The sequence below is a fragment of the Dendrobium catenatum genome, unplaced genomic scaffold (assembly GCF_001605985.2).
Source record: "Dendrobium catenatum unplaced genomic scaffold, ASM160598v2 fragScaff_scaffold_459, whole genome shotgun sequence".
NCBI classification, from domain to species: domain Eukaryota; kingdom Viridiplantae; phylum Streptophyta; class Magnoliopsida; order Asparagales; family Orchidaceae; genus Dendrobium; species Dendrobium catenatum.
In genome coordinates, this window is record NW_021318921.1 from 1082924 (window position 1) to 1098689 (window position 15766).

Sequence of the window (15766 nt, forward strand, 5' to 3'; positions counted from 1 at the left end):
ATAATTTATATTAAACTTATAAATTGATGTGTAAGTTAAAATTTATTAAATTTGAATTAAATTTAAAAATTAAATATATTTAAATTTAAAATTATATAAGTTATTGATAATATGTGAATTCAATTTATTTTTTTAATAAAAAAATTATATTATTATAAGATTTTTATATCATCTAAAATTTATTTATTATGTAAACTTCTATTTATATCGGTTCATTATCTGATCTGATTTTCATTACATCAAAATTTCTTATTTTTTATTTCTCAATCTCGGTCTAAAAATACACGACACCAAATCCCTAAAACCTAGGCGGCTTCAGCGAGAATCGGAAATATCATTTATGCCAAAACGGCAAAATTCCCAAAATTCTTCTTCTACAAGAAAATGAATTTTGATTCAGATTCTGGGGCTCTTCCGCACAATTCAGCCCCATTAACGAAACACGGCAAGTTATTGCTTCTCCCCGCAAATCTATGAAAAACCTACTTATGCTTCAATATCTGAAGATGTCATTCCGACAGGCGTCAAGGGTTTTCAGTTCATCCGTTATTCGGGACAGGTAACTTCTCTTTCGGGTTTATTTGCGCTTTTGTGATCTTTTCTTTTTTGCTTTGTGAACTTTGTTTTGGATGAGCTAACCGTTGGAGTGGTATTTGATGCTGTATGATAGTGTTACAATGTGCTTCAAAGTGGTTTCTTGAAGATGACTCTTTAGTGTGTTTTACTAAATGTGAATAGGGTCACTTCATGAGTGAGCTATTTGGAATGATGTACACTCAAAATCCGTTCAACCGAATAGCCCCATAGTGGCTTTGGATTGTCATAATGTAATTAGCTTGACCAATATCGAATTATCCTATTTAATCTTTGGAGCAAAATGTGGCAGCTATGACATCAATCTTTTCTTTAAGAAACGCGATGAATTGGAGGTCCATATAAGGCCAAGTCAGGTAAAAAAATCTAGCCGATTTAACTTCACTTGTGCAATGCATGCTTCCATGTATTTAAAGATTGTGAGTTCTAGGGTTGCAAATGAACCGAGTGTTTCGACGAGCTATTCGTGGTTCAGCTCGATAAGAGCTTGTTCATGTTCGTTTGATAACGTAAACGAACAAACTTGAACACTTTTGATAAATACTCAATAGCTAAATAAACAAGATTGAACAATTTGACGTTTGGTTTGTTTATGTTTATGAACAATATCGTTTAACGCTCGTGAACAAACTTGTTAAGAAGCTCGATTGGAGCTCGACTAAGAAGCTTAGAGTTTTAAAAAATATATATTGTTAAATTTGAATACCCATTAATTTAAATGAAACAAGCTTGAACACAAACAAAAAAGCTCGAACCGAACTTGAACTAGCTGATAATAAATGAACTCAAACATGAATATGCACATACTCGGCTCGGCTCGGTTCGCTTGCAACCCTAGTGAGATCCGCTCACTTTCCAAGTCATAGATCAAGTTATACATAAAAAAAGGCTGGTGATGCTAAGATTTGAAATTTTACAATCAGATACCGAGGCACATTTGTTGAGGCGTACAACTCATAATTAAACCATCGAATTAATTAAAAATATGAAATAATAAATAACATACGAACATCAAAATAAGATCATAAAGAGTTAAAATAAGGTCGTTAAAAGTTATATAAAACTATAAACAATATCAAATAAATAGTCTCACAATTCAACATAAGTAAGTAGTCTTAGTTCATAATTTATAAATTAAAAGTTATATAAAACTATAAACAATATCGAATAAATAGTCTCACAGTTCAACATAAGTAAGTAGTCTTAGTTCATAATTTATGAATTCAAAAGGCTCTCCTACTCTCATCATTTACAGTGTCTTCATTAGAATTATCATTTAGTTAATTACTTACCCCTCACTCATACTAAAAATAAGAAAATGAGATTCCAACAAGAAGCAAAGAGGTGCTCTAAAACAAATGGTAGTGGTGCAGTGATGTCTGTGACATAGTAGGATCAAGTGTGGGCTTGAGGGTCGTGCGGTTCTTCTCAAGTTTAGTGGGGTTTATGTATAGTAAATAAATTATATATATAGGAGAGAGAGAGAGAGAGAGAGAGACCTTGGGTGGTTTACCAAGAGCTATGGCTTTAGCTTCCGGTGCAGCAATTGCCAAAAAAGCAATTCTAGATAACAACAATGGGTTCTTTTTGAGTTGAATTACTTCAAACAAGTAGCTACTGATATTCCACAAGTGTTTTCTTCTTCTCCATGCAACCAACAAAAGACTTGTTGAATGAGGCTGGGTGTACCTCATAAATATATTCTTATATTATGTAGATATTATGGGATCTTTTGCTATGACATACACTCCCAGTATTCGCTCTTTTTGGAGAAATTTGATGTTTCAATGTATATTCTGATAGATATCAAGCTAATTAGACACATGCTGAACTATAATTGTTTATAATTATAAGTCTACATGTGAAAACCTAAAAAATAACTCATGAATCTGGGCCACGTTCTTCAGTGCTGAAGTCTCATCTTGGATATTAAACAAAAGAATTGTGTGATTACTGTTCTTTTGGATATTATTCTTCTTAAATTTTAGGTTGTATATATGTAGTCTATTTTTAGAGCTTCAACTTTCAGGAAACAAATGATAAGTGAGAGAGAGGATTTAGGAAGAGAGAGGAAAAATCTAAAAGGATAAACGATAGAAAATATTTGAGTGAGCTAGTATTATATCTTTAGATAAACCTAGTGGATGATTATCTCGCTGTGTGACCATTGACATAGGTGAATATCATTGAACAATATAAATCTTATCTTATTTTCTGGTGTTTTCCTTGCAAAATTGTTTTCCTTGAAGACTTTATTTCCCATATTTGTGTTCATTATTGTTCTTATGCATTTATTAGATTTAAACGTTAGGAAATATTAAAAAATTGACTTATATTAACAAAGTAGAGTTCGTGGATTTGACTTATATTAAGAAAAGTTGTGGTAGACCTAAAAGACTTGGTCAAAAAATATTAAAAATGATATTTCTTTATTAGATTTAAATGAGAATTTGACTTTTAACAAGATACAATGGATAGCCGACCCCAGGTAGTGGGATAAAGGCTTGATGTTGTTGCTGTTGTTGTATTGTTCTCATGCATTTGTGTTCCCAAACTTTTTTCTCCCTTGGTTCCTTATCACAACTTCTTTTACCCATCTACTTTCTTCTTTCTTAGTTGCATACACAATATTCACATCGTGTTAGCATGAAATATAGCTCTGCTAGTAGTCTGCAAATGCCTGGTATATGTTATTTTAAAACGTACTCAAGGAAGCTGCAAGTTTGTGTCCTAATGTAGGTTATTCAAATAGTACTCATGGCAACTGCAAAGTATGCACAGCTTACTCGACTTCCTAGAGCTTAATGCCAAGCTAGATATTTTCACTACCACGAACTAAAATTGTCTTTCCATGGATGAAAATTATGCAGAAGCAGATGGAAAGGGTTTTAAGCACAATTAAAATATTAATATGTTAGGAACCTGTTATTTTGTGGAGACTATACTTTTAATTGATTAGCTTTTTCAGCTTTTGGAGTTTAAACCTGGCAATTAATTTAGTCTTTGATTAAAAAATTTAGGATTGTCTAGTTTTGACTTATAAACTCGTTTGTTATGAGGAAATTGACTCAAAGTAGGGACGTCAGTGGCGGAGCCAGAAATGTTTTTTAGGAGGGGCTTAAATTAAAATAGTTTTGTTTGTCATCTCATTTGGAAGATTAAATAGTTCCGTTTGCCGTCTCATTACCAGAGCCAAGAGGAGTTGTAAGATCAAAATTAATAATGCAAATAACATGGCCCTTAGAGCTTAGAAAACATAAATATCTGCCACAGAAAGTCTTCGTTTGGGGACGAAAGAGGAGCGAAAGTGAAAACGAAAGCCGTGCTCGATGCCATGATTCATGAGTCGCGAGAGAGGAGTAAAGGGGGAAACAAATCATTGATACTTTTCATGCGTTCAGAAAAAAATGTTGGTGGCTTCTCTAAATTAATAAATAACTTTAAAAGGAAGAATTACAAAAATTAGAACAGCTTTCTCGTTGACGAACTTGTTGCTCTATTAAGCCATTAAAATAATTAGCTTTAAGCTCCTTTAGACTTGTAGTTTTAGCTTTAGCCAAATCCTTTAAAGGAAATCTCTCGTGCTAAGTCATGAGTGCGTGGCCGCATCATTTCCGTTGCGCCAAAAAAGCGAGGAAAAGCAAAAACGTACCCTTCATAGTAATTAATTAGATCATTAGCAGTGCAAAAATAATTAAATAAATGGTTGATAGTTTAATATTTAATAACAATAAAAGTTTTAATAAAATCATTTTTAAATTGTTAAATATTTTAAATAATAATTAATTAAATAGCCCTGCAACTCTGTGTCAAAATCTCTTTTCATTATTCCATCCACAATGGAAAGTCATTCCTCCGTCTCTCTTTCAATATTTTACACCATTAGTCTTTCTCTCTCTACAGCTGAAGCATTGTATGGTCCGGGTAGAAGGTGGATTGAAGACTTGAAATGAAAAAGCCTGGAATACATAAAATGAAAGCTAACCATGATGTTGACTGTTCTTGGCTGGCAAACTTCATTTGCTGCGTTTGCATTAAGATTTTATTTATTGTGGACGACCAAATTTTTATGTTCAATGAAGCAATGTATGCAAGGATACAATTAAAGTAATATATTTCTTATGAGGGTTTGTGCAATTGACTGATTGTACCTTGTTAGTCGAAGCCACAACTGAAAGTTTTAGTAATAAAATAATGCATTTTTGTCTCAACATTTGCTTATTGTTAAGGTTATTGGTATTGGACTTGGTTATGAAGTTTTGTCAACTCTCCAATTCGGCTATTCCTAATGGTTTTTATGATTACGATGGAAATTTAATGTTAGAAATTGGGGGTAAGCTGGTATATGATCATAAAGCTATGGTCTTTAATTTTGCTGAATGTGTGGAAAATTCGTGAGCTAAAATTTTATAAAGAATGAGAAATTCGTACTTCATATATATTACTGTTTTTCTAGAACAGGGTTTTGAATGAACTTTCAGATGAGTTTGATATATTTGTGTTAAGTTTATGGTTGGACAGAGAAGTTTTTGTTGAGTTAGTTCACGTATACTTTTCTTGTGTAGAGTATGTTAATACAATTTTCAGGTTAAATAGATATTTCATCATCTTCATTCAAAAGTAATGGGTAATTTTTCAAAAGTAATGGGTAATTTTCTTGTAGATGCTACAGGAAGGAATAGTTCTTGTATCCCAGGCTATTTACCTTTATAGACCATTCATAATGAGCATCTATGGTGAGATTTAATTGAGTTTCTTTTTCTGCAAATTGTTATTTGATGGTAGAAAAAAATGTGTTTTCCTTTGCAGGCCTATTCCTTGGAGGTTTCAGTATCGGAGTTATGCAAAAATGCCAGACTTTAAGGATGGCAGGCTCACAAGAAACATTTTGGAAGAAGAAGAGTCATTGAGTTCTCAGTCATGGCGAAGCTATATCATTGTATGTTGAGCAGTCTTCGACATCCTTTTATATCTGTTATTTATTTTTTATTTTCCTACTTACTGGTCGCTTTTAAATTATTTATAAATATACGAACGTGTAACTTTTTGTGTTTTTTGTAGCCTACTGCAGCTGTAATAGTGTTAATCGGAGCAGGTGCTTTCATTCACTACAATGATGAGAAGCGCGCAATTCCAAAAGGTATTCACTGCGTTGTTGATTTTTGTTATTTTTATTTAGTATACTATTGCTTTATGGATAATTGGGTGCTGAGCAATGGAAACTTTTATCTGGTAATGAATCCGGGTTTAGGTATGTAGAAGCAAGTAATTTTCATGCACCAACTGTGCTTTCCAGTTTCCTGCTACTAAAGATAGACATAATGTTGACAATTCATATAAAATACACCAATTTAGGATGTTCATCCTTTTAAAGTGAATGGAAATCTGTGAGAAGAGTTTGAAGGATAATATATTTTGGTAGGAGTCGTACTAGAAATGGTGTCAGGTGTAATTATAGTAAGAGTTTAAAGGATAAGGTTGGAAAAATTAAAAAAAATTATAGCTTTAAAGATTATTGTTGATGCTAAAATTATTAATATTATTAGTATATATGCTCATCAAGTAGGTTTGAATATATGTTCAAAATTAAAATTTTGAAATGACTTAGAAGAATTAATACAAAAGATCTCTCTTGAAAAAAGAGTTTTTAGTGGAGGAGATTTAAATGGACATGTTTGGTATAATGGTAGATGCTTTTAAAAGCATTCACGGTGGCTATGAGTTTAGAGTAACTAATGAATGTGGCAAGACCATATTAGATTTTGCCATAGCTTATGATTTTGTAATTGCTAATATCTTATTTAAGAAAAGAGATAACCATCTCATCACTTATAAGAATGAATATAGTAAAACTCAGATTAATTATTTTCTTATAAAAAAATAGATCTTTTAGATTGCAAAAATTGTAAAGTTCTTTCGAGTGAAAGTTTATGTACTCAACATCACTTATTAGTTTTGGACTTTAATATGAAAAAACAGAATGTAAAAGTAAAACATTATTTTAGGATTAGATCGGGGCATTTAAAGAATACTAACAAAAATATTTTTGAGAGTAAGATTCTATATTTTAAGATTTTTTCTGTCCATATAGAAGTTACTATTATGTGGGAAAAGTAGCTAGTGATATTAAAAAATGTGCAAAGGATATGCTTGAAGTATCGAATGGAAAGCTTTTAATAATAAAAATAGTTGGTGATAGAATCATAATGTATAAGAAAAGATAAAAAATAAGAATATTTATTATAAAAATTAGTTTATATGGAAAAACTTTGAAATTGAAAAAAATATAAAGTGGCTTCTAAGGAGTTTAAGAAAGCAATATGTGATGCAAAAATTTTAGATTTTAATGATTTATATAATAGATTAAATACTAAGAATGATGAAAGATATATGTATAAGTTAGCCAAATAAAGAGATAAGAATAATAATAATTTAGTTCAAGTGAAGTGTATTAAGGATGAAGATCAAAAAGTATTTTTATTAGAATAGGATATTCAATAATGGTGGATGAGATATTTTGCTAAGATTTTCAATGAAGATTATGAGAATACGATTGGTTTTTAGCGTCAATGTTTAAAATTGCGTATTCGGTATTGAGCGTTTTTCATTTCGTTGAGGTGAGGCGTAAGCAGTAATAGTCCTAGTGAGGGGATGGGACTCCTTGGCGAATCAACATTAATAAGAATACGTTTTAGATATCTTAGGATCTATTGTTCAGAGTGATGGTGGAAATAATGTGGATATTATAAGCGATTTCAAGTTGATGGTTTGAGTGGGAATGCATCGCTTGTTTGTGAGAGAAAGACCCCTCAAACTTTAAGGGAAAATTCTATAAGATGATAGTAGGCCTGCAATGCTTTATGGGCGAATGTTGGCCATTAAAAGAGAAGCATAATATAAGTTAAGTTGGCAAATGAGGGACTTAGATGGATGAGTCTTTACCCTTAGAGACTAGGATACAAGAGACATATACGTGAAAGGTTGAGATAGCTCCAGTAATCGAAGATAAGATTAAGGATCGCCTTAGATGTTTGGGTCACAATAAAAGCGTAGCTTCCGACTGACAGTTAGAGAGTAGGAATAGTATATTTGACTTGTGTTAGAAAGGAGGTTTAGACCTACAATAAGACTGGTTGACATTATGACCTTTCTATTAGATTTAAAACGAGGAATTGCTTTAAGACAAACAATTGGAGAAAAATTGGTTTCATGTAGCCTACCTACGTAGTGGGATAAGGCTTGATGTTGTTTTTGTTGTTGTGTGTAGGTGAGGCGGTAAAGGGCCTCAAGGCGTTTCGAGGCGTAAGCCTCAAAATCAAAAGATTTGCGATAAATAAAAATAATAAATTTTTTTATATACTAATAAGTGAATAATATATATAAAAATATATATATATATATATATGAAGTAAAATCAAAATATCCCAATAATAAGACAACATGAAATATAGTTCAACTCAAAATTCTATCTTTCCCAAATCCCAGTATTCTTTTCATTAACATATAATTCAAATTTTCAAAAAATAAATAGCAATGACATTCACATAAGAACTCATAAGTCATCAGCACTCATCATTAAGGGGTTCTTGATTTGAATCATCATTATGATGAACTGCTCTCTCTCCTTCCTCCTCTCCTATAGAGTCCAATGTCAGGCATTTACTTCAAGATTTATGTAAGTTTTAATATATATAGCGTGAGGCATAAGCCTCATGCCAGTGAGGTGAGGCGGACCTCAAGACGGGCCTCAACCAAGTTGAGGCGCAAGCCTCATAACAAAAACTCGAGGCGTAAGCATCAAGGCGTTTTTTACTGGAATTGCGCAAAGGCGGGCCTCAAGGCTAGCCTCATATCGCGCAATTTTAAACCATGGTTTTAGTGATCTTAGCACCCTAAATTAAAATAGTGATTTTTATTTTTATCTGCGTATTTATTAGTAAAATCGAAGTTACAGAGGTTTTAAAGAAAATGAAATGTGGAGAAACAGTTAGACATGATAATATTTTAATAGATGTGTGAAAATGCTTAAGAGATGAAAGAATTCTTGACTTACTAAACTTTTAAATATTATTTTGAAGACTAAAAAGATGCTATATGAGTTGAGAATGAGTGTATTGATTCATATTTTTAAGAATAAAGGTGATGCACAAGATTGTGTGAATTATAGAAGAATTAAGTTAATGTGTCATACTTTAAAATTATGGGAGATTTATGGCACATAGCTTAGGACATGATACTAATGTTTCTCAAAATAAATTTGGATTCATGTTGGGTTGGTTTACTATGGAACCTATATATTTATTGAGAGGTTTGATGGAGTAGTATATAAAGAATAAGAAGGATATACATATGATTTTTGTTGTTTTAGAGAAAGCATCTGATATAATTTCAAGAGAAGTGCTATGGAGAGTGTTAGAAAAGAAGGGGGTTAATAATGCTTATATTGAAGTCCGTAAGGATATATATATATGTAGGAGCCGTTACTTGTGTTCAAACATAAGGTGGTTTGACCATTCCTATTTCAGAGTTGGATTTCATCAAGGATTAGCCTTAAGCCCATATCTTTTTGCTTTAGTCATAGATGTTTTTACTAGACATTTGCAAGAGGTTGTACCCTGGTGTATGCTTTTTGCTGATGATATTCTTCTTGTTGATAAGACTACAGAGTGAGTTAATGGTAAACTTGAATTATGGAGGTCAACTTTAGAATCTAAAGATTTTTTGTTTGCATATATCTAAAACTGATAATATGGAGTATAATTTTAGTATTAATAGATCTTGTGGGGGGATTGTGACTTTGTGTAATCAAGTTATTAATAAGAATACATGTTTTAGATATCTTAGATCTATTGTTCAGAGTGATGGTGAAATAAATGTGGATATTATTAGTGGACTTCAAGTTGGATGGTTGAAGTGAAGGAATGCATTTGGCTTGTTGTGTGATAGAAAAGCCCCTCTCAAAATTAAGGTAACATTCTATAAGATGGTGATGAGACCTGCAATGCTTTATGGCGCAGAATGTTGGCCATTAAAAGAGAAGCATAATATTAAGTTAATTGTTGCAAAAATGAGGATGATCAAGTGGATGAGTTACTTTACTCTTAGAGACAGAATACAAAACGAGCGTATACGTGAAAAGGTTGGATTAGCTCCAATGGAAGATAAGATTAGAGAAAGTGGCCTTAGATGGTTTGGTCACATAAAACAGTAGCCTTCCGATGACACGTTAGTAGAGTAGATGTATTATATTTGACTTATGTCAAAAAGGAAGAGATAGACCTAAAAAGACTTGGACATTTCTTTATTAGATTTAAATGAGAATCTGACTCTTAACAGAACACATTAGAAAAAATTGTTTCATGTAGCCTACCTTACGTAGTGGGATAAAGGTTCGATGTTGTTATTGTTGGAAATTTGGGAGAATTATGAAATAATTTGTTAAAAATTATGCCTTCATTTAATAACAACAATAAATAATTAAAAACTTTTAAGAAATAAATATAGTTAAATATAGAAATTATAAGAATCATTAAATTATGAAATATTTAGTTAAATAATAAATCTTTATTCAATAATAGCAATTAATATTAAAAAAATTAGAAGATTTGTATAATTAGAACATAAAGTACAAGGGTAAACTTAAGTCTTTTAGAAGTTCTTTTTTTATTTTATAAGTATTTATTGTTTAGTAACATGTTATGAGTATATAGCGATGCTATTAGCAGAATTAATGTTAGTAACATATGATTTCATGTCCAGTGTATGATAATTGAATAGTTTCATTTCTCTGATATAGTTCCAGGCATAGATTTGTCGCATAATCTGAGCTGCATTGTATTAATGTCCATTTAATTATTGTTGTAGTAGGTGGAGCATATTGGGTATTCAATATGATTGACATATGGAATATTAGCAACACATAAAATGCCGTTAATACGAGGTTGATAGAAAATTTTTATTGTTTTCTAAATGAGTAGCAGTATTGAGTACTATTTTTAAGTGATTTAGCAACACATGCAGATAAACATCGACACTAACTCGACATACACCATTAGAAATTGGCTACATGCATGATGCATAACCTCACATACCTTATCATCAATGATGTGTGACACAACAAAAGCATCGCCAATGGGGAGTCAACCCACCAAATTTATACTGAATCTGGACACCTCAAGTTTAGAGTTCTTAGGACCCCTACTTTGAGTTCTAGCATTGTGTTTCTCGGGACCTAAAGTGATCTATTTTTCCCACCGACATATGTAGGGCAAAACAGTTAGTCGATCATCAACTGAACTCCATATAATATCAAAACCGAGGTAAGACGACCAACCATCTGTTCCGATATATGGTTACCCTATCAAGTTTGCAATAAATCTATTTCAAGCCAAATCAGAAGACAAAAAAATCCAACTGGACAAATTCAACTTAACATATTCTAACTCTAAGATTTTTTGTTGTTGTTGTTGTTATCCATTATTAAATTCTAACTTTAAGATCATCCATTGAGTATGCTAAAAAATTTTTGATTCTCTCAATCCTACCAACTTGTCTCACTAAGTCACTAAGCTTTAGTTATATGCATCCATCAACATTTCAAAGCTATGAGCATTATTGGCACGAACTAATCATGATTTCATGTTAAATCGTGAACATCTTTACACACATCATCTTGGCATAACATGACTTTTATAAACCTGCTATCCTTTTCTCTAACAATTAATACAACTAACAATACTCGTAACTTATTCTTCACCCATTATGAGCACTACAAAAAGTTTTAGCAGATCTAAAAAGGTGCATCTTTGCCAACCATTTCAATCTAAAAAACCAAATACATTCCCGTTCATTAACTAAAAAAAAAAACCACACATCTCATTTCAGTTATTTACCAAATAAATTTTAAAAAAGTACCTTTTGCTTATATTCTCACAGATCCACAGACATCTCCACTCCAAAACTCTTTGGGGCTCGCTTTCTCCTTCGAACACTGACATAGCCACCTGAAATTGCCTCTGAAGCCCACAAACCTCAAAACAAAATGAGAAATGGTGAGATTTGAATGCAAATTTCAGGTGGAAATTGGGAGAAGACCAAGTCGCCCAGTTAACGGGCGACTCGTGCTGCCACGTCAATGTCCTTATCACCAGCAAGTCGTCTGTTGATTAGATGATTATATATAGCTTTAAAATTTTTAATTATTAAATTAATAGTACATCATGTCTGCTTTAAAAATGTGTCTCACCTATTATAGCCTTTCATGGATCCTATAGCAAGTATCTCCTTTTACTAGGTTATGCTTTCATTGTGTTGATTTTGGGGTAGTTGTTGGATGAAAACTTTTGGCCAAGTGTACATGGACTTATTGATGTAGAATGAGAATGGAAAAAAATGGGACATTTGAGATTTGAATTTCTTGCTTTAATTGATATCAAAATATTATGAATAATTAAATCAAATCAAATCAAATTAGAAATCTAATTAGATTTAATTTAAGTAACTTTCCTAAAATAGGCTATCTTAAATTAGGCAAGTATTTCAGATTCAAAATTACTTAGAATTTGAAATCAAATATTTTTGTAACTTAAATTGTTTGATAAAAGGAAAGTAATCAAAGGGGAATTCAAATTTTGGAGGCAAAGATGAAGAAGGGGGAAGGGGCTGGCGACATTAAAAGGGGAGGAGAGGTTATGGAAAGAGAATTAAAAAGGACTTTGATTGGAATCTTAAATTAGGGAGTAATATTTAAATCAAATTCAATTAAATAATTAACTTTACGTAATTCAAATACTTTCCTAAATTAAGAATCCTAATTTTAGAAACAAAATTCAAATTCAAATTAATTTGAATTTTAAATTTCAAATTGTTACTAAGATAGAAGGGCTAAAATATGAAAGGGCTTTGAATGTGAAGGGAGATTTGTGGAGTCAAGGGGAAAGAAGGTGTCCGGCAGTTTGGTGAGAGCGGAGGCTAAGGAAGTTACAAGCCAGTGAAGAACTTTTGACTTAATAAAATTTTGGAAAGGAGAAATCATATCTTTGTACCAATGAAAGCTAAGGCCGTGGGGAGGTGGAGCTAAGGCCGTGGGGAGGGAGAAGGGGAGGCCGGTTTTGTAGAAGTTGAAGGGTTTATGGGAGAATCGGCCAGTGGAAAGTGGGGGATTTTGGCCGGCGGTCAAGGGAAGAGGTGAAAAAATTTTAGGAAAAGAAGGATACAACCGCGAGCCCGGACACATCCTGCAGCTGACGGGTACTAAGTTGCCCTTCACCAAGGGACTTCAGGCCACGAGCCCAGACACATTTTGCGGCTGGTGGAAGCTATGAATTCCTCCCATAGAAATCTCACCCAAGGTTCTTCCCAAAGAACACAAGTGCAAACATAAATTTTATTCTAAATCCATCATCACATTACACAAGCCAGTGAAGAACTTTTGACTTAATAAAATTTTGGAAAGGAGAAATCATATCTTTGTACCAATGAAAGGTTTAAACTGTCTCTACTTGGTGAATTCTTGCCTTACTCTTTTCATGTTCATTATTAGTGATTGGTTTTATGAGTCTACTTAATCTTAGTCAAATTTGAAAGCAACTGTGTTATTCTATTCATCTGAGTTTACTACGCAGGTTAATGGGATAAATCTGAAATAAGTTTGTAAAAGGGCTATATGGCTGGCCCTCACCCCGGCCAATCGTTTTAAGTCCTTGTCCATTTAGCAAACCCAACAGGAATTTTAAAGGGTCAAATTCATCTGCTCGTGGGTACAGTAGCTTTTTCAAGGACCCCAGTTTTGACTGAGAGGTCTTGTCATGTTAGTTCCATAATTTACCTATGAACTGCATAATCGGCAATCTTTGAAAGTTCAATAAGGTTGATATTTACTTTTCTTTTCTATCTATGCTACATCTTACAGGCTCAGAACGAAGCACTGGCATTGGAAAAGCTGATACCAATAAGCCGGCAATAGGGGGGCCATTTAAGCTTTATGACACTGAAAATCATTTGGTAACGGAGTCCAATCTTCGTGGAAATTGGATACTATTGTACTTTGGGTACACTTCTTCCCCTGATATTGGGCCTGCAGAGGTTGATAAGATGGCCAAAGCCATTGATATATTAGGTGTAGTTTCTTCTGGCATATCTTATTATGTTAACTATTTGCATTTGCAGAGGTTGTTTTTTAATCAATTATTTCTTGTTGACATTTGGTAATCAGATTGAACTTAATAGAGCCTTTTAGCCTGCATCTCTTGGCTGAGAGATCAATCATAAAAATATTCTTTGTTTTTTGTTTCTCAGCAAAATTCTTTACAGGATGAATCATCATTGTCGTCATCCTTACCCCTACTATATTCAGTAGACCATCCGTTTTAATCTACTTCTGCGGCCTCATGCATCTTCGAACAAATTAATCCATAAACATTTTCTTACTTTTACTGTAGAAACATAGGCAGTCTGAGATTGGAACAAGAAAAGTACTGTTTACCGTGTTAATGTTAGAATTTATTATTTTTGGGGCAGAGCTGGGTGATGGCTGACTGAAATAAATGAGCACTACTCAGATTTCGGATCAAAGAAGGGTTAGCAGGTTGACCCGGATCTGACCCAATTTTTCAAACGGGTTAAAAACTGCAATCTAAATCCGACCCATTTATTAAACAGGTCAATCCGAACCCGAATTTTTTGGGTCGGATATTATCGTGTCGTGTATTGACACCCTAGTTCTGTTGTTTTCACTGATTTTATTTGCTTGCTTACCTTGTCTTCAGGAAATTATCTGTGCTGGAGATGCTTATAGTTGTTTTTTCTTAATCAGAGTTTCAACATAATATAAAGGTTAAACCTGTTTATATCACCATTGATCCTCAGCGAGATTCTCCCGATCAACTCCAGGCTTACCTCAGTGGTAAAGAATGATTAAACCTTTTGTTCATTAAAATACTCTTTCTTTCTGAGGAATCTAAATTTTTGCCTAATTGTGCCTTGGCAGAATTCGATTCAAGAATAATAGGACTAACCGGACCAATTTCATCTGTGAGGCAGATTGCACACGAGTACCGGGTTTTCTTTAAGAAAGTCGATGAGGAAGGCCAAGATTACCTTGTTGAATGTTCACATAACATGTAGCCTTTACTTTCATGATTATGTAGTCAAAAATTGAGATTTAGGTTTCGTTTTGAATGGCTTTCTTACTGTTTCTTAAAACAAATTTCTAGTACAACAATTAAAATTTTTCTATTAAAAAGCTGCTTTAAGAAGCAGTAAGAAAGCCATTCCAAACAAAGCTTAATTCATCAAATGATCATGATTTGCTCTATATTTCTATGGCAGGTATCTTCTGGATCCTAACATGGATACAGTGAGGTCGTTTGGCGCAGAATATGATGCATCACAGTTAGCTGATGGCATATTATATGAGGTGAAGAAAGCAACTCGGTGATGAACTCATCTGGTTCTTCACTTCTTTTTCTCAGTAAGCTGATTTTCTTAGCTTCTTCTTTATGAATGATTTATTACTCCTGATTAGAAAGTAAAATGATTTTGATATATGGGCATATAACAGGTGATTTCAAGAAAAATAATGATTGCATTTTATGTTGAAACCTCCAAATTACAGCACATTGATGAGAAGGTATCACCTTCTACTGTTAATGCAGCTGCAAGCAAATTCATTAGGAGATTCCCTTCCCAATTCACGTATCTATGATCAGTCATTTTATTCTGAATACAATTTAACAAGATGACCTTGTAATTTCTATGAGCTCTCTTTTTCTCCTCTTTTCCAAACTTTTAGGGTTTAGTCCAACGAAAGTTTTGTCAAAAGTCATTGTATTGCTACAGGCATTTCAATTCCATTTGATGTTTAGTTTTACAAAAACAAAGAAAAGAAAATAAGACTTAGCTCTTGTAGTCCTTAAATGCAAAATTTTTCTTCAAGAAGTTGTGATAGAAATGACTAAATTTTGGGATTCTCTTGTTAAAATTAGCATTGATGAAGTTTATTAAGCTTTAGAATCCACTTGTAATGCCTATTACAAGTCTTGATGTGTTTCTGACGTTCGCTGGACCAAAGCCTGTGTTGCTAGGAATACTTAATTGGTTGTAAAGGTTCCTACATTTCGTATTTGAATCTGCGTGTTATGCTATTGACTATTTTTGAGGAAAAATTATTTTG

At 32.8% G+C, this 15766-nt stretch overlaps 1 protein-coding gene across 2 annotated transcripts; it reads left to right on the forward strand.

The window, feature by feature from the left end:
• Positions 1-239: 239 nt before the first annotated feature.
• LOC110112571 (protein SCO1 homolog 2, mitochondrial) lies at positions 240-15552 on the forward strand. 2 transcript variants are annotated; one of them, XM_028694343.1, is made up of 9 exons: positions 240-559; positions 5258-5330; positions 5404-5533; positions 5656-5734; positions 13505-13711; positions 14408-14497; positions 14582-14714; positions 14923-15064; positions 15155-15552. In XM_028694343.1, exons 3-8 carry the CDS (start codon positions 5444-5446, stop codon positions 15029-15031), a joined length of 708 nt encoding a protein of 235 aa, XP_028550176.1. In that variant the 5' UTR covers positions 240-559; positions 5258-5330; positions 5404-5443; the 3' UTR covers positions 15032-15064; positions 15155-15552. The 2 variants fall into 2 exon arrangements, with proteins under 2 accessions (XP_028550176.1, XP_020700497.1); XM_020844838.2 differs by lacking the exon at positions 5258-5330.
• Positions 15553-15766: the final 214 nt, after the last annotated feature.